The following is a 25,308-nucleotide window of genomic DNA, read 5'->3' as shown; positions in this document are numbered from 1 at the left end:
AACAACATCATTTTAATTTATTTATTTTTGAATTGTCCAGGATAGATTCAATATCTATGGCTCGGTTATGTCAATAAAAACTACTTGAAACTAATGGATAGTGTTTAGTCATGTATGGAAAATATGAGGTAAAAAGGAAATGGCAAGAATTAATTGATCAGGTTTATCAACGGAAGAAAAACATCTTCCACCTTAGCTATAAGAGAATCATAATAATAACAAAAAAATAATAATTTTGAACTAGATGAAGAACAATGGACACCATTACAATGGTGGTAATGTCTAACATAATCTAAAGATCTCTTGTAGCAATGAACTGTCCTATTCATTTACATCTTCAGCATCTGCTGTCAAAACTATACCTGTTAGATCTAACTACTTCTTCCCAAACATTGCATTTCTTACTTTCTACGCCTTCAAAAAGGAGGGCTATCTATCAGCAGGCTACAATTACGTTTACATTTTACAGTTTATTGTACATATGAGGATGAAGGCACGGTGCGGCAAGGCACGGCACAGACAGTTTTGCTTGAGATTTCTGAGTCTTCTTCAATATCTAGAAAGAGAAAAACCAAGCAAGTTACTTCTCTCTTATACCTGCGACCGACCAGGCTGTGAAGAGAGCTCTTTATCAGCAAAATGAAGCAGTCTTCTGAGTCTTAAAACCATGTCACAATGAAATGGGAGAGCAGTTCGTCGCTCCAAGTATGCTGGGCTCACAGTCATCCAAGATAGGGCTTGAAGTTCTGCTGCGATGTTTTCAAGAATTAATTGGGTTCCGATTTCTAAATCTTTACCATCTGTGCCTAAAGTCCGTCCCCCTTGCTTCAGAATCCCTCTATACATTTTATCTTCGGTCATGTTGTTACCTCCATAATAATCAATGAGACTCACAGAAAGAACTGAAGGCCATTCTTCTCTTGCATCGCTCCTATAGTCGTTCCTCATGGAAGGTACAGCTTTTGAAACCACGAAACCAGTGGAGAGAGGAATTGCAGATCCCTTACTATGAAGGAGATGAGCAAGTGGTGGGGATTCAGCAGTGAGGCATGTGGGGTGCTGCAAAGGTGTTGGGGGAAGGAAGCGCATGCTGGGTGATGGAATCAAAATGTAAGATGCGGATGTTGAACCAAGAGACTTGACAGGAGAGATACCTTCCCGATAGATTGATGGGCCAACACTACTGCCATTTCCTCCTACACAAACTTTTGCTGTTAGTACTCAAGGTAATAAAGTTTAAAATTCCAGCCCCGATTAGTGAAGGAAAAGATGTTCCAAAAAATCTCAACATACACCTGATTACAAGGATTTGATCAAAAATATTTCAAATGTTCCTGTAAGTCACCAAGTATGTGTGCCTACGTAATTGTCCACGCATGCCCAGTAAAACCATTCCCAATATTAAGCACCATAATGTGAGCTTTTAACATGTTTATTATTGTGCATCTTCATCATCACACCAACATAAGAACATTATCTAAAGTCACACCAAAAATTTCCCACAAGGACACTAAGACTATGCCAAGGTGTCCATCCACATCCAAGAAAATAAGACGGCTGATTAAAAGTAGCTACAAGAGACATCAAAACCAGATGCAACAAACAATAGAAGAAGAATGTAAACTTTTTTAACAAGAGCATCAAAATGCTTTGAATATGAATGCATCGAGGGGAAATAAAGAATGAGAGTGAGGGAAAGAATATCATCTTACCAGGAGATGGCATATCAGCCTGAAACATTAGATGTAAAGAATGGTCGACTGAAATTGTAACAAAAGTGATGCTCTGCACCCACTGAAGCATCCCCCTTGAGTTGTCAACAACAGTGTGCCCACCCATAAGCTGTTTTCTTGAAGAAGGTTGCCCCAAACCACCCTTCATATAGCCAGATGCTTTCAAGAGAGGGCTATACAATGGACTAGGTGAGGAAGGCAGGGTTCTTTCTTGAATTAAACTCATCTCCTGCTGCTGCAAAGAAGCACCATTAGTACTTGCAGCCATCCCCTCAGGCATTGAGCGCCGTAGTTGCAGTGGCCATTTCTTCACCTCAGAACCCCCAACTGAATAAATGGCTCTCTGCCACTCTGTTTAATCACATAATATAAGAAAAATAACAGAATGTTAATGCCAAAAGGATAGAACAAAAATAAAGGTCATGTCATAATTACAGCATCAGAAAATCCTTCATCAACAGGCTAAATGGATAATAGTTGCACGCGACTATAAATTTCTAGCAACTTAGCAACAGGTTACAAATACTATAAACCATATACAGGCACTCCAAAACTGCAGCCATTACTGGTAATTGGTAAGTGAAGTAAAATGAAAAACATCTATTATTTAAACTGAATTCATAAACCATTTACTTGTTGCACTTGAACAATAAAATAGTCGTGAAGCAGCTATTCCAACTAGCGGACATGACAAATCAATTGACGGTCACCATCAAATAGAGAACAATAGAGGACTATGTGAAAGGAAATTTTGTACCTATGTATTCAAGCTCAAAGAAGCTTCCAATGCGAGTAATCACAAAATCTCTAGGCTTTACACTGCCAGTATCAGGAGAGGAGCAAGACTGAAGTATCTGACATCCTTGCTGCAGAACTTGCACAAAAAGGCATTGCAGACCTTTTGTATCCTGGCGACTGCTAATTCCACCAAAAGGGAATATATGGCTGTCAAGCAATTCTCCTCTTGCATCTGTCCAGATGCAAACTAGCCAACGCCAGTCCTCTGTCCATCCATAGCAGCAATGCAGGCTTGGAAGTGCGTTTTGATGACTAGATCCAAGGCCAGTGGGCTCAGATCCATCATGTTGAGAGCTAGATCCAGTATCCACACTCCCTGCTGAGCTTGCACTTTGCATGAAGCTTCCACTGCTATCATCAGATTGCATCTTTAAAGATTCAGAGCCTAAATTACCAAAAACTGCAGGCGTGACAGCATGCTCCAGAGATCCAGGCTCTGAAAGAATAAAAAGTGGTTCAAACATGAAGTGAATGTCATCTTGAAGAGAAAAATCTCCATTTCTGTTTGGATCACAGGTCAAGCCTCCAGTCCTTATTGTTTGCCAGGAATTATCCCAGGTACCGGCTCTCAATCTAGAATCAATATCAGCCTCTCGTGGTAAAGAATTCCACATTGCTGGAACAGAACTCATTTGTGTTAATGCTGAGTGAGATCTACTTGATGCTGATGATGACTGAACATCATTTGAAGATCCTTTTGAAATTCGCCGAGCCTTATTGTAGACAGTGAAAGCAGTCTCCTTAAGAATGATGAGCTCATTAAGAGCTGGACTTGTAACCCTAAAAATGGCATCAACTGTCACGATTTGCAATACCAATTTAGGAGTGCTAAACCCTGAAAGTACTAGAACATTTGATGCTGATGCATCATCCACAGCTGCCAAGCTGCTTAATGCTTTTCTGACCTGACCCAGCAACATAGACCTCCTCTCTCTATCAGCTGGGGGAATGATTGATCCAATAGCAACAGAGGATTCAATGACAGTTTGTAGAACTGCAGCAGGTTCAGGAAAGGGGCACACCACATAGATAACCTAAGTAACCATCAGAGAGGTATTCAGTTACAGAATAATTTACTAGCATGCTGTTATGTGCCTGACACAAGATGCAGACAAGCATACTGTGGCCACTAAAAAACATATTATTTCAAGCTCAAGAAACAGAAACACAACATAATAGTACACAGCATGATTTGAATTCTACAGATTATGGAGCTTAAAACTAGCAGAAAGTAATAACAAACCCATCTAGATTACCCGAAAGCACATAAAAAACATAATTTCAGGAAGCAGTTTCCAATCATAACAAGATATCACAAGTAAAATCATAAGTTAATGACACCATCCATCAATAACGGAGAGCATTTCTCATCAACAGTGGTGGCTAAAAGTGAAAGAATTGGAAAACACCATACTAACAATGCCATTTTGGGATACAAAAGGCAAAGCAATTGGAGAAAAAAAAATCCAACACATCCTTCAGAAAAGGAAAACAGAAGTTGCTACTTACCATACAAGAACTGCTACTTCCTTCTTTTGGGTTTGTCAATAATGATGGACCAATTTTCAAAGCCTTGACAGCTTTTGAGAGAGACTTAAGATAGCTCGCCAGGTCCCAACCATTGGAGAGAGAGAGAAAATAATCACTTATCGATCCCACAAGAGATGCATTACTGCTTTCTATCTTCATTGATTGAGGGCAATCAAGTAGTACAAAACCAGTATACAAAGATTTCCCAGCATCCATCTCCATATGGTTTCCCAAACTCTGAGGTGAATGAGTTCCCAGTTTGCAAGTTTCATAAACTGAAGGGGAAAAAAGAGTCACTTACAATACTGAACCAATTTTTACATGATGACATGCAGCCATTGAACTTAAATGAATTACTCAAATAGGATATGCAATATAAAAACACATGATTGCACACACATTGATAAATCCAGGAAAATTTCATGAAACATGTGTTTTACAAGTTAGATACAGAAACACAAGTGAAAAGAATAAGTCAATAGCAGAGGCTTTTTTCCTCTACGGCTAGGAACTTCTTCAACAAAAGAAAAACAACTTCCCTAAAAGACTGGGATCACAAAATTTTAAGCAGCAAAATTCTCACATAGTTGTTAGCAGAACTTGAACAAAACCTAGAAATCACTTTCTTCCTCCAAGAGAAAAGTATGTGGGACCCTTCCCCTCATTGGAATGGTTGGGCGTATTTTATGAACATGATGAATTGACACATCACCAGGGAAAGAATATACACTCACCAGTTCCAAGTTGTTGGAAAAAATCTGCAGCAGCAGAAGTAAGGGGATCGATGTCTGGACATACAACATAATAACTAATCTGCAAAAGTTAACAAACAATAAAGTTACATTATCATCTGCAATGAAATCCACAAAAGATCTCTTTCAGAGACAATAAAAAAAACCAGGGATACAAAACAGACAGCAGGAGTATCCTTAGAATGCACTGGTTGCAAGGCTCTTACTGGTTTTGGTGAAGCATATGGTTCAAAAGGAGCCTTTTCCCAGAGTTGTAAAGAGCTTGCCGATGTCTTAAGCCAATCATCCTGGTACCTATTAGACAAAAACAAAAGCACATATCATACACAATGATACCAAATATTAAAGCTGAATGAAAAAACTGAACTCACAGAGCTATCCCAAAAATTCCCTTCACATTCACTGAAAAAGAGGAAAGGCAATGCTCATCTAAAGATATTAAATTTGTTTCTTAATTTATCAGGTGTTGACGTGGAATCAAAACCAATCACAATACATACCCAACAAGAATAGCAGGTGAGGGAAGAACAAACACTGTCGGCTTTATCCTGAAATGCAGCTCTGGCTCTATTTCCTGGTTTGATCTCCTTTGGGATGTCTCATCCACTTTAGCTCCATCCAATGTACTGGATGCTGCAGCAATGGAGAAAATGTTAAGTACCTGTAAATTCAAAAACCAAACATGCCATGGGATGTGCATGTGAACACAGCATTACCATACCTTTGAGAGACAATGATACAGCAGCACAAGAGAGGGCTGGGCTCATTGGTTCTCCAACAGGCAGTGTTCCAATGCTTGAAGAATCTTTGCATCCACTTAAAGTGGACTCCCCAATGGGTCCATCACATGTGGTTGCTCCATCACCTGACTGAAAGCGGCCTTTGCACCAATCAGTGACACATAATGGACCATCCAAATTCCCAAATGCAGATTTTAAGGCTGTTTTAATTTCAGACTGCAGCAAGCTAATCACTGCAGAAGAATGAATCTGAAGAACAGGAAAGTGGTTCTCATCATAATACAGAAAAAGATGCTTAGATGGAGAAATATAGTAACTGTTCGACCATTATCCCACAATAAATTGTACTAAATGAAAAACAAAAGCTTACATCAGCAGAAAGTGGATCAACTAGTTCTACGCCAGCAATGTCCAGAGAATGACAAGCAGCCAAAGCCCCCCCACAACCTGCATGGACCATGGAAGGCCCACAAGAAAATCCACGCCTCCAATGTTCTTGTAATGCAAGCCAACCATAAGGACCATCACCACAATCTGCATCCAGAGCCACATCAACGAAGGAAGTAGCTTGTTGGACAAGCAATGCCATGCCATCCAAAAGCTCCTGCAGAGGCTGCTGCCTCTGCCTATAAGAGAGAATTCCTTCCTCACTGAATGAATGGTGTGGCAAGGATGCGCTAACTTCAATATTTGGTGACCTAGTATGTTTTGTTAATTTAGGAACTCCAACAGAGCGCCAAACACCTACAGGTGCATTGAGGTGTCCATCTAGCAATCCCCCATCCATATCCCCAGCTATTCTAACTGGTATAGATTCTTTTTTCTTCACTTCATACCTGCCAGATATGCTGTCCGTCATGGTACTTGCATCACCGTGCAGCTGATTCAAAACAGTGCCTCCACTTAACCTACTCAAATTTACAGGTGTAGGGTTACCATAAGACAACAGCTTGTGTCGCATACTGCACATGGAAGCTTGAAACATAATGCATTCTACTTCAGTTGCCAGAACAGTCTTCATAGAAAATAAGAAATTTTCAGCTCCTAGTATGCCATCGCTCATTTTCCTCTGGACAGATTTGACAGTATTTGAGGAATTGGAAGTCAATAATGGAGATGGCACCATCGCCTCACTTGTAGGATGACTTTCATTAAATATAAAAGTTCTTCTATCAAGATGCACTTTCCCACTTTCCACAAGAGTGTAATATTTTTTTGTGTCATTCCTTCCAGCACCTGTTTTCAGATTCACCTGCATACCAGTTTTCTCATTTGATCCTTCAAAGAAAGGAGAAGATGGTGGTGTTGCACCATATGCATACTTATTTGAACTTGGATTTGAGCTCTCCACTTGGCGAGATTTTGGACAATATGGGCGTCTGAAAATTGATGAGGATAATTCGCTTGTAGGGGTTTCAACCGCGCCATATTCTGGAGCAAATGTCATCAAAGCTTCAGCTTTGATTAAATAATCAAACTCACCTGAAGAAGATGGTGGAGTGCAGTTCACTGGAACTAATGCCAGAGCACCGTGCGTGGCTTCTTGGCTTTTGCTGGCACTTTCATCTATGGCTGCTGCAGGAGATGGATTAAAACTTTCGAAAGATGGGAAAGCTGCAGGCAGAAGCATCTGATCCACAACATCCATTACTCCTATAGGAGTGTTAGCAACTTCACCACAATCTGGACCAGAAAACATAAGAGCCTGTGACTCTGCTGCTCCAGGAGGCTTCACAAAACAAAGGGCTGGAATTAGTTCCAGAAAAGCTTAAAACTTTATTTTTTTTTACTATAACAAGGCAATAAAGAAATTATAGACCTTCCAAGCTCCCAAGGGGAAAATTGATAAGAAATTCTCTAACTTCAATTCAAATAAAACATCTAGATTCTAGTGCTATTTGGCAATTGATAGAATGCAACATCAAGGTCTGTCAGCAGAAAGAAATGCCTTCTAGGTTCATAAGGACAATAATAATCTGTATTGAGTGTCAAATATTCCATTGCTTTGTATGGAGTATTTTATTTCCCGTGTCACAAAATGTTTTCCCATCGACATATCTACAATTCTTATACATTCCTTTCAGGGGATAAACATTCAATAAAAATTTGCGTGCACTAGTAAAAGCATGCATACAAATGAATATCTCCCCTAGTTGTGCACTGTGTGACGCTTGCAGTTTATAAGAGATTACCTCTCCAAAAGGCAGATCATCATTCTCAAAGAAGTCACCAAAATCACCAAATTCAGAGAGAAGAGCTTGGATATCCATTCCTGCACCCCTGTCATCATCCCAATCCCAACGAGATCCAATCTGCTCATTTGCAATTCCTGTAATAGCTGAAGCATTAACTTCAACCGAACCAAACTCTTGCATAGGAGCATTTTTAACCATGCCCACTTGACCATATGGCTCAGTCATTCCTGTTTGAGGACGCTTAGAACCCTGCATAAGAAGCATAGTCATCTGTCTGAATCCCACAAAATGTCTAAAACGAACACACATAAAGACAGGTTCAAGTGCTGTTCAAATTCATCATCCATAAAGACAAGTTTCCACTTTCCAGTGTCCCTTAATTAGTCACAACCCATACAAACCATGTCCAGAAAATCATGAAAAAGGAACCCATCTTGCCTAACAAAAAATGTAAGGCAACAGCATCAAAGGCTCATGCCTAGATCATATTGATAAGATATATATGAAAGAAATGAACATAATCACCTACAACTTCTAGTGTGGAGTAATTAAGTGCAGCCATAGTCAACTAAAGGGAGTGGTTTCTTTACCCCTGTATACCTTCTTTGCAGGATAAAACTCAATCAAAACGTATATTGCTCAAGAGGAGACCAGATGAGAGTCAATTAAGAGAGCAATCTAGTAAGCAGACCATGGAAGTGCATATTCAACCCCAACTCAGAATCCACAGTTTGGGCAATTGATAGTTTAGTTGTAGGGGAAAATTAGGCAACAGCATCAAATGTTCACACCTAAATCATATTGAGGGGACCTCCAGGAATGAGAATTTTTAATATTAATCAAAACAGTAGCAATCATACAGAAATTCCTGCTAGAGGCCACAGGCAACATAAAAGCAGTAACCCATGTCTAACCCTCCCTAGTCTCTTATCACTTTGGAAGTAGGGTTGAAAATGGGCTGATATGCATTTAGGCAGAATCATGGATTGTTAGGATTGCTGAAGTACCATAAAGGTCCTAGACATCCCTTTTACAAATCACAAAAGATATAAGAATAAGATCAAGAATCTAAGGATTCAGTGTATAGGAATGGCAAGTAGCCTGCTTCTATTGATGAAACACAATACAAGAATGAAACAACAAAATGATCCAACTCACAATAGAACTTGCAATATGTATAATTTTGTTAGATTGCAGTATATGTGCATGCGTGTAACAATACATTCCTGCTGGACAGTTGCCAACATGAAATGGCAATTACATAATCTACTTTGCTAAATTCAACTATGTGAAGAAGACATTGAGCTATGTAGTGGCAATTTCTGCACAAGAAACGACTACCTTGTGGGAGTTACTAAATGGCATAATCCTGTGAAATATTAGGCTGACAAAGGCTATAGTACTCAAGGCTTCTATTAGATTTCTGTATTCACAATTGTTTATTCTATTTAGTTTATACAACAAGCCTCAATTCCAAACTAGTTAGGGTCAGCTATATGGATCCTTTGATGCCATTCTAAAAGGATCATATACCATACTATCTAGTTTGTGCACACTTAAAAAGAAAAACCCATGCCAATAAGATAAACTCAAAAACAGGAAAAGATGCTTGTCCCTTGTGTTTAGATTTTGTGGACATGTCATTATATGTAGACTTTTGTGAACTTTAGAGTTTACAACACCATCTTCATCTTCATCTTCAGCTGAAACATAGGTATCCTTGTCTACAGATAATGAATAAACTCAAGGAATGTAGAAGTCAATACTATGAATATGGATGAAAAGGAGTACCAATTTGAGGTCATCAATTTCCATCTGATCATTGGAAGATAAACCGGATTGTCTGCATGACAATGAATCACCATCAGCCTCAAGCTCACCGGTGGTCATCTTGTAATCACTATCACTAGAGCCGCTGCTTATGGAGCTGATGCTGCTACTATTACTATTGCTACTACTGTTATAGCTGTGCTGCATACGTAATCCATTAGATTCAATCCAAGATCCTTCCAGAAAATCTGTATCACCACCACTGAAGAAAGAAGAAAAATGTAAGAGCCAAACTGAAGATTAAAGACCATAATCCCTGTAAGGAGTCTTTTTTGTTTCAAAACCTTTTTACTAATTATTGAAGTAGAGAAAAAATCGAAGTGTATGTATAACTAAATGAGAAGTCAATATAATTTTTTAAACATTATTCATGTTGATGACAAGGACTTATAAATAAGGATGTCCTGGGTCCATAATTATGAGACAGGCAGTATCTATTCAAGTCTTGCTTGTTCTACTAAACCACATTTAACCAGTCATAAAAATTACCATGAAATTTAATCATTGAATGTTTTGTAACACCATGACCTCTAAATAATGGGATTTTCACTTCCCATTACCATTTTTCACTGTTATAACAGCACTTTCTCAAATCACAACCATAAATTACATACTGTTGTGTATGCCAACAGTTTTAAAAATCCCCACCAATAGTTTTGATTTCTATCCCATTTCTTTCATACTTTTTCGAAGCACCCCACACCATTTTCTTCATATATATATATATATATATATATCATTTTCACCTGGATCAAGCATTAAACTTGAAACATTTGCTTCAAAAGTCAAGATCCAACTATCCTTTTTTGAAGATTTGAGGTAAATATCTCAGTAAAAGGATTGTTTTGTAGACGAATATTTTATGACATTGAAGCATAGGGTATTTTTATGATATTTAACCAGTCATAGTGTTGCTATTGTGTTCATTAAGATACAGTGTTAAAATGGCTAGTTACTAAAAATTTGCTAAAAGTTACTAATGCTGCATAATGAAGATGACCAAGGCAATCAAGCTGTCATTGGGATCGTGATTTGAAAGCATGGCAAACACAATCCAAGGTGGCACATACATGACCTAAAAAAAGACCCAGGCATATAGATAATTGTCAAAAGATAAAGCAAGTGATGGACTGGATTTATTAACTTGAAAAAAATTGGGAACTTTAACAGCATAATTTCTCAAGTAGTATCAGCGATTTTTCTTCCAAAAATGATCATAACTAACCAGTGCATAAAGAATGATGAACCAGGCAGTGATGACCCTATCCAATTTTGTAGCCAAAATCTGCGAGTACAAAATCAATATTAGCTTAAGCCACATATAACAACATTTATGAACAAACAGAAACAAGTTTTGTGATCATCCCATCTATTAAACTAGAGAATAAATATACCCCCAACCTTGAAAAGTATAACCCTCTCTCCAAAACTAGAAAATAACTACAACATAATTCAATTTACCTTTTCAAAGAAGACCTGGCAAAAGATTTTGGCAAGACTGGGACAACAATTGCTTCAACTGGATATATAAATGCTTTCTCATAAGCTGATAAGTGATCTGGTGATACCTTCTGATCACCTCTCCTTACTGCAGGAGATTCTGCAATATGATTCTTGGATGAATTTTTAGTTGATTTCAAGTTTGTTTCCAATTCCTTGTCACTCTCTGACCTTGGGCAGCCTAGTGTAATTTCAACATAGCAATTTTGCTCCCTCAGCTGGCAGCCAGGCCCTTGAGAAACATGATACGGCAGGCCAATAAATCCATTCAATGTCTTAGACTTGCCAGAACTGTTGAGGAAAACGTAAGTTGCCAGTAGAAAATATTAACCTAAACTCCAAAAGAAAGGAAGAAGTGTGAACATACGGAATTCTACATAAAACACAAAATTACCTCATGAACACTTGCTTGACAAGATCATTCGGACAACATCCTGTCAGTGAACCACGAATTCCATGGGGAGAAGCAATCACTACAAGATGAAAACACAAGACACAATTTAGAGATTCTGATATAGAAAAGATACGCATAATTCACGTTGTCACATGACAAGAAATTCAGCTATTCATAAAGAAGGAAGGGTGGGTGAAACAAATGCCCATACATAGACCTTTCCACCACCAATATAGGTGGTTAGAGGGATGTGGAATATTTTACAGGTTAAGCATGTGTAGAAATACTGGATAAATAATTGCTCAAATAAATCATAACCATATGCTTTGCAAATACATATGTTGCTGTCTAGAACTCAGAAATGATATTCCCAGTAACATGGCCGAGTTATTCCTAGTTGACCATGTGGCACAACCTTGAATACTTGCAATAAGAACAAAATTGCTTGAATGTTGAAAACACTGAAACCTTAGCAGGGAATCCTTCGAATGCCTTCATGATACAAATCACAACATCCCAACATGTTCATGCATCAACAAACTAACTTCTCCACACTCCACAAGGAAAAGTGATGTCTAACTGAGCCACGGTCAATTGCACTTTTATGTTTATTTATATTTCCTTCCAGTGATTACTCTGTCTTGAAGGTATTTTAAAGTAGTCGTTCAAACTCAGACAACAATTTTTTTTCTCTTATGTTTCTCAAACCAGTATCCACATGTTATGACACTCCTTTTCATCTCTCTTTCTTGTTTCAGACACCATCCAGAAGCTATGATTCAACTAGATGAGGTGTTTCTTATCTTATTATACTTGTGTTAACTTACAAAACCCTTTCCTGGCTGCTTGGAGCAAGGGTAAATCAAAGCTTAAGCCCTAAACAACATGGGAAAAAAAGTGAAATTGGTTCCATAGCTCAATCCAATCTTCAAGCACCATTGTTGCATACCATTCCAGAAATTATGAATTACCTAGACATAATAAACATAACAAAAATAAAAAGGCTTTCTGATTCTGTAATCACCATGAAGATGTCCTAATATTCTTGTAAAATATGTGATAAGATCATTTCTAAGAAATCCCAAAATATAATGTGCACCAACCTGGAAGCCTATAACTGGAATTAGAAGAAGACTGTTTTAAAACTCTTTCCACATCACCATTTGAAAGTGCACGGATATGCCTGAAAACATATTAAACATGTATATTAGGGAAAGTTATTGGTGCAATATCATAACTAGAAACGATTAATTTATGAAATTTCAACCAACTTTGCAGATATTATTGCGTGCACAAAGATCGCCTCCTCAGAGGCAGAAAAGATGAATTCAACTGTGGGCCGTCCTTTCCTGCAAAACATTCACCAAAAATAAACCACTGAATACAACCAAATTACATTATTAAAAAGAAACATAAGTTTGACTGCCTAACACAATATTACACCTTTTTACTAGCAGGTCTAGTCATGAATTGGATTGAAAACGAATGGCAGGTGGGGAAAAGCAACAGCAAGGACCAAAAGAATGCAGAGGCCCTAAAATCATTAAATTGTTTGATATCATGTTTTTGGTGATGAAAATTGCCATTATTATAATTATACTACTATTAATCAAGAAATATTTATGTTCAACCTGGAAAGTCCTTCACTTTGAGATGGATGGTACTTTAAAAATACATCTCCAAACCTCATGTATGAATGCCCGGTCAATGCTCTGTAAAAACCAATATAATTTTAGTTTAAATAATTCAAACAGAAAATATAATGGATGCTTAAAATCCAGAAAAAGCAACAAAAGTTTACCTCTCTATATAATTCCTCAAAGACTGAGAAAGGGCTGCTGCAACCTCTTCAGAGTCCCCAGGAGCCACCCAAACTCCAGATGCAACAACTACAAAAGAAAGATACAAAGAGATTAAACTCATGATAATATAATTATCCACCATTAGCTCAAGTTCCATACAAATGTTGCAAAAGGCGAACAGAAGAGAAGGTAATGACGATAACAGACATTCATAACCTGCCTGAATCGTTAAAATATGAATTTCAGAAAAAAATAAAATAAAGGGAGTGGCAGCGACAGAGACTCATGAACAAATGTTACCTCTTAATCTAGACACTGCAGCCTGTGCCTTATCAACAACAGATGAGTAACGTCCAGGAAGGAAAAGCCAGAGCTTTATTTTCTCATCTGTTAGGAAGTTATATAACCAACACAGTCAGACCTCAAACACAGCCTAACCCATGCATGATCACAAGATCAGATTCATTTGTTTGTTTTTCTCTTTCATGCATGGAAGCAAGGACCATGTGGTTGGTAGATGGTCACTGATTGCAATTCTTACCAGGATTATGTAGACCTTGTGATGGATCCCAAGGTCCAACAAAGGAATTGGTCCATGTGCTTAGAAACCCCTCCTTCTGCAACTGAAAATGAGCTGAAAGCACAAGCCATGTAGCAAAGTCTTTCTGCTCTACTTTTACACTGTTCAACCATAAAAAAATATCTTTTAATGATCTTTTAACACCTAACTGTGAGTACCATCTCTAATATATAGATGCTCTTGAGTTCAAATCACAGGCAAAGATGAGCGATGCAAATGATTCTTGCCTCTTATCAGGTAAAGAGTTCAAATCAGATTCATTAGGGAGAAACTGGAACCATGATACATGATGCAGACCACCCTGTAGAAATGGTTGATAAAGTTAAGAAAGGAAAATGGAGCAAAAGAAGGATAGTTATTAACAAACTCCACAAAGATGACATGCATAAAAACTAAATATTCAGTTCAAATTGTTATAAAATGGAAATAAAATTCTGTGGCAAGTTTGATCAGGCATTCAGGCAGAAAAAGAAATTCTCAAATTCATAAGAACATTACGTGCAAGAGCAAATGTAAAATAAGAAGAATTTAACAAAGATTGAAGCCAATAAGAACAAAAAAAACCCTTAAAAATGTTGTTAGCCACAAATATGCCAAGATCTTTTGATATTTTACTACCATTTTGGGAAAACAAGTCTTCCATAAAAGGACCAAGGCAAACTTAAGAACAGAAGGGAAAACAGAGGATCTGAGCCATGAAGCTGTTGTTAAGCCAATTAGTTTTTTTTTTTTTTTTTTCATATCTAAAAAGCATTAAGTTTGTCCAGATAACAGAAAAGAATTGTTATTAATGCATGAAAAGGATTTTGAGAAAGCAAAGTGAAGTAAAGTAATTTGGAATAGCTTGACATGCTCAAAGGAATGGCATATTTGGAAGGAGCATGATTCTAGAATCAATACCAGCACTTACCTATTCATCTAATTTTGGATAAAGAAGCTCAGATGCCATCACTTTAGCATTCCACCATGTGCATCATTACAGGAGTATCTTTACTATACATGCAACTCTCATTCCACTTGGTCAAGTTTCATGATCTCTAGAAGAATGTCTCATTTCCACCCTGCATTACATTTTTTCTCTCCTAACAAAATCCCTCTCAATCACTGCCTATAAAAAACCACATCCCGAAGAACTCTATACATAGTAATCCATTTACACAAAACGCATTCCTTTTTAAATTAAGCAGCTAATACGCCACCACTAACGCAAATCAAGTACTACATATAATGCCACACGACTTTTCAGTTAATTCATCTGAAAATTTAAAACCTTGATCCCATCATTAAATCGGATCAAATAACAACCTCAAACAAACAATCTAACTCGAACATCCGATAAAACTTAGCATTTCTCTAAATAATAAACTTGAATTTCAATTATTCATCCAGGCACAAAACCCGAAGAATCCTTTGCATTACTCAATAAAAAACAATTCGTTAACTAACTACCAAGAGAGAGAACTCAGTAATAAATAATAACAGAGCTGGAAAAAAAAGTAAGAAAAAAATCATTAAAAATACATACAATTTTGAATACATTGGTCCACATTTTCTCCTCCTTCTCCAACCTGTAAAAGCTTTCTTTGTTTTTTGCTCAAAAAAGAAAATTACTCCACAAATTACATCTCTCTCTCTCCAACCTGCAAAAGAAATCAAACGGTGAAGCAGTGATATACTCAACAACTCAACGCCGTTTAGTGAATTCGAAAACGAAAAACCCTAATTAAAAAAATCGGAATAGAGAGACGTGACTTGATTGGCTTACCTTATGAAGAAGGAGGAGGAGCAGCAGCAGCAGAAGCTGAAGAAATAAATAAATAATATTAAAAATAAATAAACTGGAAGGAATTGAAATGAGGTTTTGCATAAAATGGATTCCTCGCCACTCCAGAGAAAGGGAAAGGCCCAGCCAGTGCTCAAGCCAAAGCCGACCCTGTCAAGCCCACGTATGTTTTGAATTTGTGTGGAACAAAACCTAAAGTATAAAGTATAGTTAGGGTTATTTTTTAAATTATTTTTTATTTAAAAATATATTAAAATTATAATTTTTTATTTTTTAAAAATTATTTTTGATATTAAAATATTAAAATAATTTAAAACACTAAAATAATATTAATTTAAAATAAATAAAAAATTTAAATTTTTTTAAATATACATAAAAGCAACATCATATCATTTTATTTTTTAATATTTATTAAGATATATATTATCATAAAAATTTGAGATAGACTTAACATCTTATTTTAATCGTTTTATAAGTTGTAGCTAAGTTGATTAGCATGCAAGACATGTCAAGGAATTTGTGTTTATATTGGGTCTATAATTTTTTTTTACCAGATTTACTTTATTTTTAATTTTGATATAATTTTTAAATATTATTATAAATCAGTTTTTTATTATCAAATTTTTAAATAGATTTTAAACATTATTTTATCAAATTTATGATTTTCTTAGCTTTTAATGGCGCAAAAAATAGATATATTATTTTTTTATTAACTTACTTTAATTATCATTAAAAAAAAATAGAATAATGATTACAGTTAATGTGATAGCTAAAAATAAACAGAAAACTTATGTTGATGATTTTTACTTTAAAAAAATTTAGACCTCTCCACCCTCAGCATAGCGCGGGCAGAGATTGATCAAGAACGTTTTTATAATGTTAGCCTTCTTGAGAAATTTGAGCAACTCGAAGTGCCGCCAACCTTGTTTGGCAAAGCCGCAAGGTGCGACGTTGCCCTCTGATAATGATACTTTTTCAGGCACAGAGGAGACTCTTGTTGATCAGAACGGAAGTTTCCATGGCAGTTTCATTAGTCGGATAAGCCAGTTCAACAGCTTGCATAGAGTTGATGTCACCATCAATGTCATTACTGCATTTTGGTCCAGGTCTAGAATTAGATCAAAGCATCCAAAAATCGAACCACCATCTGTTAATAAAGGATTGGTGGATCCATCAACACGAACTGGATCGTTATCTCCTAATTCATTCGCAGAAGTTCTTTACTCTGATGTTTCATGGATCGAGTGAGATTCTAAGACAAGACCACACTCTGAATATATTGTGTCTCCCCTTGAATGGTCGAATACTACCTCTGTAACGAGGAAGAGCAAAACCATTCTTTTCAAGGGCAAGCTTGGCTGCTCCTATTTTCTCTTCTCGGCTCTTGGCTTCTTTTCTGCCTTAAGTCAACAGACCGCTAGCTGGTCAACACAAGCTGTTGGTCTGATTTTCATAGCATCAGTGGGGCAGTGGCCTGCTGCTTTTGTCAAGCTTCTTCAACTCCACGGGAGGCTATATAAGAGGTGTAGCAGCAGCTGGTTAATAAAAGAATCACTAAATTTATCTTCTCTTATATATAAATTTATTGATTAAATCATTTTGAGCTTAAAACTTCCATTTCTTGAGAATTAGGACATGGTTGGTTTATATATATATATATATATACTAGCTACGAAACTTAGCTTTAGATTATATGGATGGTAACAGGACAGGGAGGTATTAGAAAAGGATCGAAGTTGATAAAGAGTAAAGGAGATGGCAGATGCAGCAATGAGTCTTGCTATTGACAAGTTGGTTCAATGGCTAACTCACAAAGTGAACTAGTGAAAGGAGTCCCATAAAAAAGTTGCTTGTATCAAAGACGATCTGGAAATCATCAGGGCTTTCCTAAAAGATGCGGATTCAAAGGCAGATAAAGAAGGAATCAGTGAAGGTGTGAAAGCATGGGTAAAACAAGGAAGAGAAGTAGCTTACTGCGTTGAAGATGTCATTGATAAGTACATGGTTGAAGCCTGTGCGGCACAACATCGTGATCAACAACGTGGATTAATGGGCTCCGTCCTGTATAGCATTTGTTCCTTGGTTAGTAAATTGAAACCGCGTCATGAGATAGTATCAGGGATTCAAGATATCATGGCAAGACTTCAAGAAATCAACGACAGAAGTGAAAGATTCCGGTTCATTTCTTCAGAGCATGTCACCTCAAGTAGCAATTGGACAACAGTCTTATTGCATGATCACCGAGAGGAATCTCTTTTCATTGAAGAAGGTGAGCTTGTTGGCATTGAATCTCCAAGAGATGACTTGATATATACTCGGTAGACGGAGCATCCCAAAGGACTATGATTTCCCTGGTTGGTATGGGCGGCATAGGGAAGACCACACTGGCTAAGAATGTGTATGACAAACACAAAGTGAAGAACCACTTTGGATGTCGTGCGTGGATCACTGTGTCTCAATCATATGATAAGGAGGAGCAACTGAGGAGCATGCTAAAGAAACTCTATGAAGGCAAAAAACAGCTTGTCCCTAAAACCATTGTTGACATGGATGTCTCATCCGTTATATATGAGTTTAGAGAATACCTACGACAAGAGAGATATCTCGTTGTATTTGATGATGAATGAGAAGTTGGCTTCTGGGGAGATGTGGAGAATGCTTTGTTCAACAATGATAACGGAAGTAGAATATTGGCCACAACAAGAAACGAGGATGTTGCTAACTTTTGCAAACGATCTTCGTTAGTTCATGTCTATCAGATGGAACCTCTGCCTCAACAAGAGGCATGGGAACTCTTTTGCAAGAAGGCATTCAAGTTTGACTTTCAAGGGAACTGTCCTAAAGATTTGGAGGCATTATCTCATAACATTGTTAGAAGGTGTGGAGGATTGCCATTAGCAATTGTGGCTGTTGGTGGACTTCTAGCAACCAAGGAAAAGGTGGTTCTCGAATGGAAAAGGTTGCTTGATAACCTCGGTTCAGCACTGGTTTGTGATCCGCATGTTGAGAATGTCACAAAAATTCTCTTCCTCAGTTACAATGATCTGCCTTACCACCTCAAATCTTGTTTCTTACACTTCGGTATGTTTCCAGAGGATTTCTCCATCAGGCGTAGTAAACTAATCAAACTATGGATTGCTGAGGGATTTATACAATAATAGCTAGGCATGACGTTAGAAAAGACAGCAGAAGAATACTTGAACTTATCCATCGAAGTTTGGTTCAGCTGAATGAAGCTGGTTTGAAAGGAATTCTTAGAACATGTCGAGTTCATGATTTAGTGCGTGACATCATTCTTTCCAAGTCAGTGGAGTTGAGTTTCTGCCACATTTCCAAGAATTGCTCATCTATTGAAGGCATAGCACGGCGGCGACTCTCCATAAGCAAACGAGTGATTAGTAACATTTCGAGGAGCAGCAGCAGCACCAAGTCTCAAACTCGCTCTGTCATGGTATTCAATGGAGTTGATGTCCAGAAGCCTTTAATCTCTGCAATATTTACAAAATTTAAGCTTTTGACCATGTTAGATTTTGAAAGGTACGTATCCCATAGATCGCATCCCCAAAGAACTGGGAAACTTGTTGCATCCAAGGTACTCGAGCCTAAAGGATGCTAAAGTGTCCAAACTCCCAAAATCCATCGGCTAGCTCTACAACTTGGAGACTATAGATTTGAGCAATTCCTTTGTGGAGGAGCCGCCAGTTGAGATCAGCAGGTTCCCAAAACTACGACATCTTGTGGGGAGTTCACGAAAAAGACTCGTACGTTGAAGATACGTGGAAGTATTGGTGATCGAATTCTTACAAACACTTCATAGAATTAAAGTAGATCATGATGTGAGATTAATCAATGAGTTGCAAATGTTGAAGCAGATGAGGAAATTGGGGATCACGGATTTGAAACGAGAACATGGAAGGGATTTATGCACTGCGTTAGAGGAGATGGTTTACTTGCAAACACAATCTGTCTTTTCAGTCAACAAGGATGAGATTCTTGAAGCGCAAACAATGTCTCCTCCTCCTCCTCACCTTCAAAGTCTATACCTTCATGGGAAATCAGAAAGGTTTCCATGTTGGATTTCCAAACTGAACAATCTAGTTACGTTGGGATTAGTTTTTTCAAGATTGACTGATGATCCAGTTAAAGTCTTTCAAGCTTTGCCCAGTTTAAAATCTCTTGGGTTCTTTTGTGGATACGATGAAGAGGAAGTGCATTTTGAAGGAGGGTTTCTTAAGCTCAAGTGGCTTTCTCTTTCTGGATTGAATCCCATTATAATAGAAAAAGGAGCGTTGCCCCTTCTTCAAGAGCTAGCTATAGGAGCTTGCCCGCAACAGAGACAGGTGCCTTCAGGAATCCAACACTTGAAAGACCTCAAAGAATTGTCATTTGCAGGGATGCCAGATGACTCCACTCAAAGATTGTCATGCAATGGAGGGGAAGACTACTGGATGGTCAAGAACGTGCCATGTCTCCAATACGACGGGATTTATGATCCCAACGATGAAACATCTTATGCTGCAGAGGTGAAAAGATATCTTGAATGATTAACACGAGCACCAAATCTAGGTATTGATATATTGAATTCGTCAATACATTCAGCTTTACTTATATCTCCTTTCTAACATACCATGTTCCTGTAATCACTCATTTTCTTGATAGGTGGCGTGGATTATAGTAATCAAGCACTTCACGGTACTGCCATTCTCAAATATGTTCCATTCCAGCACTTGTTGTTTCTTGCAGTAGCCTCCATGTGAGATTCAACCTGCTGCACAACTAGATTCTTGCTTCTGTGAATATGTCTCTTCTCTCAACATCAATGAGCCGGTTGTGTTGTTATTATATTTCTGAGAATTAACGTGACAACTGCAACTGCTATTGCTGTCATGGGTTATGTTATGTTGTGTTAATGTTCACTTTTACGAACATCTTGAGGCATTTTTCCTTGAAGTTATTATGCTAATATATTCATATATTAACTGGCAATGGTGATGAGTCTGGTCAAGTAGCCCATTAAGTGTTGAAATTTGATAATCTTATTGAGAGGGATTTGCTTTTCTGGGTGGTGGAGGTATCGTTTAAACTTTCCTTCAAGAAGATTTCTTTCTCTTGACTGCCACAAGAGAACTGAACAGGGCTGATATATAATGCAAGGTGCAATTAGAATATAAATCATATCTTGAAACTTTATATAAAAATTTAAATTTTTAGATTAAGATGATTTTTTAACATGATATCAAAACCTTGATGACCTAGTGATCACGAATTCGAATCTCACCACTCTTATTTATTTGATAAAAATCAAGCACAAGATAATATGGGTCTATATAAATTTCAAGTTTAAAGGATTTTCGCTTGAGGAAATGTTTTAAAAAATAATATAAATTATATTCTAAAACCTATTTTTAAGCTTTTAAATTAAAATGATGTTTTGATACCAGCGTGGCCAGTGAGTCATTGAACTAGAAGAAAAGAGGGCCTAAAAGGAAACCAGTGTTGATTCCAACTTTTCTGAGAGGTGACAGTTAATTAACGCAACAGGTTTCTGGCCTTGATAGGCTGCATTAATCTTGCCTGTAATGATAATAGCAAGAATTAAAGGTAAAGAATAGACTAATCCAAATGCTGGCTGATGCGGGCATCGCAGCAACCCAATACTGTTTCCTTCCGTGTTTAGTATTGTAATGCTCGAATGTTTTTTAAAATATAATTTTTTTTTAAAATATATTAAAATAAAAAATTATTTTTATTTTTTATATTAACATTTCAGAATTATTAAAAAAATATGCTAAAAAAAAACATCTAGAGTCTTGATTTCTCTTCTCTGGTATGAGATGAAAGAGAGACGGGGAGAAAATCTTAAATTGCTGGATTGAATTGCACTGAAAAGGGATATGACGGTAATTTTGACATCATCTTCTTTTGTTTTATTTTGATTTGCTGTAAAGTAAATTATTATATAGTCCCTCAGCTCTCAGTGTCATTGTAATTCAATCCCTTGGTTTCCTAAAAACTACAGTTATCCCCTCCCCTCCGATGCTCTCCTTACAAGATGCTCCTTCGGTTACTGCACGATACTAAACTTTTCAATAATCAAAATTTTAGCTTTAAAGTATATATGGTGTTTGTCATGCGGTTCAATTATATTTTAAAAAATTCTTGTATTTTTTTAGCTTTAAATTAAATATCATTATTGCACACACTTAAGGTGCATTAACATTGCATTATCAAAAGGACTCATTGTTGAATAAGGTTACAATGGTTACCTCAATCTTCACATATTATTTATAAAGTTGAAACTCATTTAAGAGCGATCAACAATCTCCATTTTCCTTTGTTATCCATATTTTAAAAAAACACATTAACCTCTACATTTTTAAAAAAAAATATTAATATAAATTATATTAACATTCTTTTCAAACTATAATGGTGATATTATAATATATTCCTTCAATATATCCTGGTAAGAAACTCATCCCATCATCAATCTCCATCCTCCTTCGGCATAATGTAGTAAAAGGATCGAACACCTCAAAACCTAAAATCACTCTCATTGCAATCCAGTTGTTAATCACCTGGGAAAAGTCTGAATGAGACTTGAACTAGCGCCTGATACATTGCCACTTCGCAGCGAGAACCGAATCTAGCTTTATCTAGACCCAATTCATGGCCTGTTTACATCATGGCTTGTAACTCTTAAGGTGCTGTACATCCAGAGAAAACAAACACAAGGCAGGATGAAGAAGAACATGCTGAGATCCAAGGTGAAGTTACGAGGTTTTAAGAATACAAATGTTGATCCATAATACCTGTTTATCAAGTACAAAATGTATTTTTAATTCTCTTCTCAAGGATTGAAATGAGTAGGAGCTCTATTGATTTCAAATGGGGTTTTATGAAAAATTCAAATCCTTCCACACCCTATAAATTGTAGGTGCTGATAAGCATAGAATTCAGAAATCCTACTTAAAATTCGACAGTAAGAATTTCGAAAATAATTGGTTTGACTTGAAAGTCAAACAGAGTGTCAACCGCCAAAACCAGCCAGAAACTACAACAAAAGTACACAGCCAAACGCTGTTATTTTTTATAGCTCAACTCATCACGAATTCGGTCTCTGCAGGAAACTACAACCCGACTGATTTCTCCAGCTTTTGAATTTGGTTAAGGAATATCCAGGTCATCTGCATATGCAAAACATTGCAATAAGAACACTATGTGCCGATCTAAAAACAGTTAAGTAATCAGTCATAGCTAAGCAGACAAAGTCATGAAAGATGGGCAAACAAATGGATGGAGGGAAGGGGGGAGGGGGGGAGATAAGTACCATGACATGAGGAGCAATCCTGACACAATAAACAGGGAATCCAGTGTAAAATTTGAATGGTCCTCCTGACTTGAGTGTCTTTAAGGCACAATCCATGGAGCCAGTGTATGGATACTTTCCTTGGGCATCAGGTTGCATTTTCTGAATTTGAGTTTTGACATAGTCAAATGGAAGACTACAAGCTGCAGCGAAAAATCCAGAAACACTACTTGCACCTGGAAATAAAGAGGATAAAGGGAGCTGTTAGCCATTGAAACACATCATGCTTACTGTGTTCAGATGAAATATTAGCCACATGGTGATTCGAATGTCAGATTCAATCAATGAACATGCCTAATATAGATGGCGTAATGAACAAAATACATACATTTTAGAAACAAACAGGAAAAAACATGCTAGACTAAGATCCACTTTTCAAATCTTTGACTAGATCTATGTAATATGCACACCCAGTGATTGTTCATGCCATGCTCAACTGATGCGTGCATAACTAACAATGGAATAGTTTTGAAAAATTAATACTCATTGATACAAGGATATAAATATTATGCATGCAAAGAATCTTACCTAACACTGTAGCAGCTTCACCAAAACCAAGAGAATCCCTGCAAAACTCAACACTTTGGTCATAAGAAGCAAGCATCCCCATGTTCAAAGCCATTGCCCTTACAACAGTAGGGCCAGCACCTTTCCAGAGTGCCAAAACCCCTTCATCAGCAACAATTCGGTAGAGGGCATTGAAAGCATTTGAGTAGTTTCTGCGCTGAGCAGCAGGTAAAGTGGCATCAGCCTGCATACGGATAAGTGCTAAATCTGCTGGGCTGCCCACAGATGCTCCAATCGCACCAGCTGTTAGCCCACACAAAGCCTTCTGATATAGAGGTAAGGGCTTCCCGTCATTGGCTTCAATTGCTTTGCTGGTCAAAATCCTTACAAAGACAGAAAGGAATTCAGTAAGCTTTATAACAATAGAAGTTAGAGGATGCACAACAACATTATAGTTTGATAACAAATATTTTCAAACACTCACTTGAATGTTCCAAGCCGGGCAGTTGTATAAGTGGCTTGCCTCAATAGTCCGGCAGAAAGCCCCTGATCATTAATATGGTAATGAGACACGGAGCACACACAACACGAACCAGATTTAAAATTAACAACAACAAAACACGTCTTAATTCAAAAGACACTAGGAATTCAATTGGTCAAGTTAAATGCTTCTCGTTGATGCCATTTCTGAGGTGATCTCCAAAAATTAAGACACAAACAAGTAACCGATATCAAATCTTACAAATTTGTTTTAATCTCACAAATTCGAGGACATATTATATTAGATAAAATCTATCAATTTTCTGTAGAAAGAGCACAAACCACACCTCCTCTTAAAGCATTCAATTTGGAAAGTTTAATTCCTTTCCCTGTGAAATGATAGCTGAGCTCCAAAATAAACAGCAATGAAGATCCATCCTTTAGCACAGATCTTACAAACGAGAAACTAAATCAACATCACGCAACCAAAAATCCAATGTTTAAAGTAAATTGTTCAAACCTTGTATAAAGCACCAAAACCCTCATTCTTTATCATATTCCTTGTCACCTCACCAGCTGATCCTTGACCCAATTGAATCCTCACCTACACAAAACGCAAAAACCCATCAAAACACAAAACACAGACGTCAACAAACCACTTTACACCATCAAACCAAACAAAACATTTTAAAAAAAACCCTCAAATCCCAGATCTAAAAGGCCATTTTAGCTAAAAAAAGATTCAAACTTCATATCGCAAAGAGCACAAAAACATAAAATAATCAACCACAAACCCCCAAAACATCCTTTTTTGTACCTTAATCATATCAATTGGCTGGATAACACAGGTGGCAAGCATGCCAGATGCACCACCATTAACAAAAGGTTTAACAGTAGGCCATACACCGAGTGATTGTGGTTTCTTCTCCTCCCCCATTTCTTCCCTTCTTTTTTGGATTCAAAAACTCCTCAAGGAGAATCTGGGATTTGCCAAAAAGAAGCAAAGAAATGGAGAGAGAGAGAGAGAGAGATAGAGAGAGAGGGGGGGGATATAAGAACTGAGAAGTAAAGGAGGGCAGTATATAAAAAAAGGACTACACAAACTCACAAAGCTAGGAAGAAAGAAAACCCTCCCTAATTTTATTTTATTTTATTTTAATATATATTGTTGAGGAGGAAATATTTTGGAGGCATTTATCACTCTCTCTATTTATTTATTCATTATATCTTGGATGTGTAGGAGGGTGACATGAGATTATTTGTGGGAACAAAGCAAGAAGCAATATTCATAATAAAAAATTTAAGAATTGGTGAGATT

The 25,308-nt window shown here is 37.1% G+C and overlaps 3 protein-coding genes across 5 annotated transcripts; 1 reads left to right on the top strand and 2 right to left on the bottom strand.

Moving 5' to 3' along the window:
* Window positions 1–213: 213 nt before the first annotated feature.
* Window positions 214–15,787, bottom strand: LOC118059331 (mediator of RNA polymerase II transcription subunit 13). 3 transcript variants are annotated; one of them, XM_035072180.2, is made up of 23 exons: window positions 15,620–15,787; window positions 15,380–15,494; window positions 14,082–14,155; window positions 13,816–13,955; window positions 13,575–13,661; window positions 13,274–13,361; window positions 13,104–13,184; window positions 12,744–12,821; window positions 12,576–12,655; window positions 11,473–11,551; window positions 11,040–11,369; window positions 10,804–10,863; window positions 9,540–9,780; window positions 7,746–7,997; window positions 5,924–7,282; window positions 5,535–5,802; window positions 5,314–5,446; window positions 5,020–5,107; window positions 4,796–4,874; window positions 4,041–4,336; window positions 2,491–3,565; window positions 1,713–2,084; window positions 214–1,196 (listed from the first exon to the last, which is right to left on the bottom strand). In XM_035072180.2, the coding sequence occupies exons 2-23, from the start codon at window positions 15,401–15,403 to the stop codon at window positions 592–594; spliced, it is 5,889 nt and encodes a 1,962-aa protein (XP_034928071.1). In that variant the 5' UTR covers window positions 15,404–15,494; window positions 15,620–15,787; the 3' UTR covers window positions 214–591. The 3 variants fall into 3 exon arrangements, with proteins under 3 accessions (XP_034928071.1, XP_073260667.1, XP_073260668.1); XM_073404566.1 differs by lacking the exon at window positions 14,082–14,155; XM_073404567.1 differs by lacking the exons at window positions 12,576–12,655; window positions 12,744–12,821; window positions 13,104–13,184; ... (4 more) ...; window positions 15,380–15,494; window positions 15,620–15,787 and adding an exon at window positions 11,941–12,286.
* On the top strand, window positions 15,725–20,181 carry LOC118059348 (disease resistance protein RPM1). The gene is made up of 7 exons (XM_035072199.1): window positions 15,725–15,800; window positions 16,617–16,881; window positions 17,518–17,906; window positions 18,011–18,148; window positions 18,269–18,718; window positions 18,994–19,229; window positions 19,510–20,181. The coding sequence occupies exons 1-7, from the start codon at window positions 15,725–15,727 to the stop codon at window positions 20,179–20,181; spliced, it is 2,226 nt and encodes a 741-aa protein (XP_034928090.1).
* Window positions 20,182–22,512: 2,331 nt separating this feature from the next.
* Window positions 22,513–25,093, bottom strand: LOC118059330 (mitochondrial dicarboxylate/tricarboxylate transporter DTC). Its single transcript, XM_035072178.2, has 6 exons — window positions 24,808–25,093; window positions 24,511–24,594; window positions 23,995–24,056; window positions 23,532–23,893; window positions 22,965–23,179; window positions 22,513–22,821 (listed from the first exon to the last, which is right to left on the bottom strand). Exons 1-6 carry the CDS (start codon window positions 24,925–24,927, stop codon window positions 22,765–22,767), a joined length of 900 nt encoding a protein of 299 aa, XP_034928069.1. The 5' UTR covers window positions 24,928–25,093; the 3' UTR covers window positions 22,513–22,764.
* Window positions 25,094–25,308: the final 215 nt, after the last annotated feature.

This window comes from Populus alba, chromosome 14 (genome assembly GCF_005239225.2).
Source record: "Populus alba chromosome 14, ASM523922v2, whole genome shotgun sequence".
Taxonomy (NCBI): domain Eukaryota; kingdom Viridiplantae; phylum Streptophyta; class Magnoliopsida; order Malpighiales; family Salicaceae; genus Populus; species Populus alba.
The sequence above is the reverse complement of the archived record's forward strand: the minus strand, read 5'-3'. Positions and strand labels throughout refer to the sequence as shown.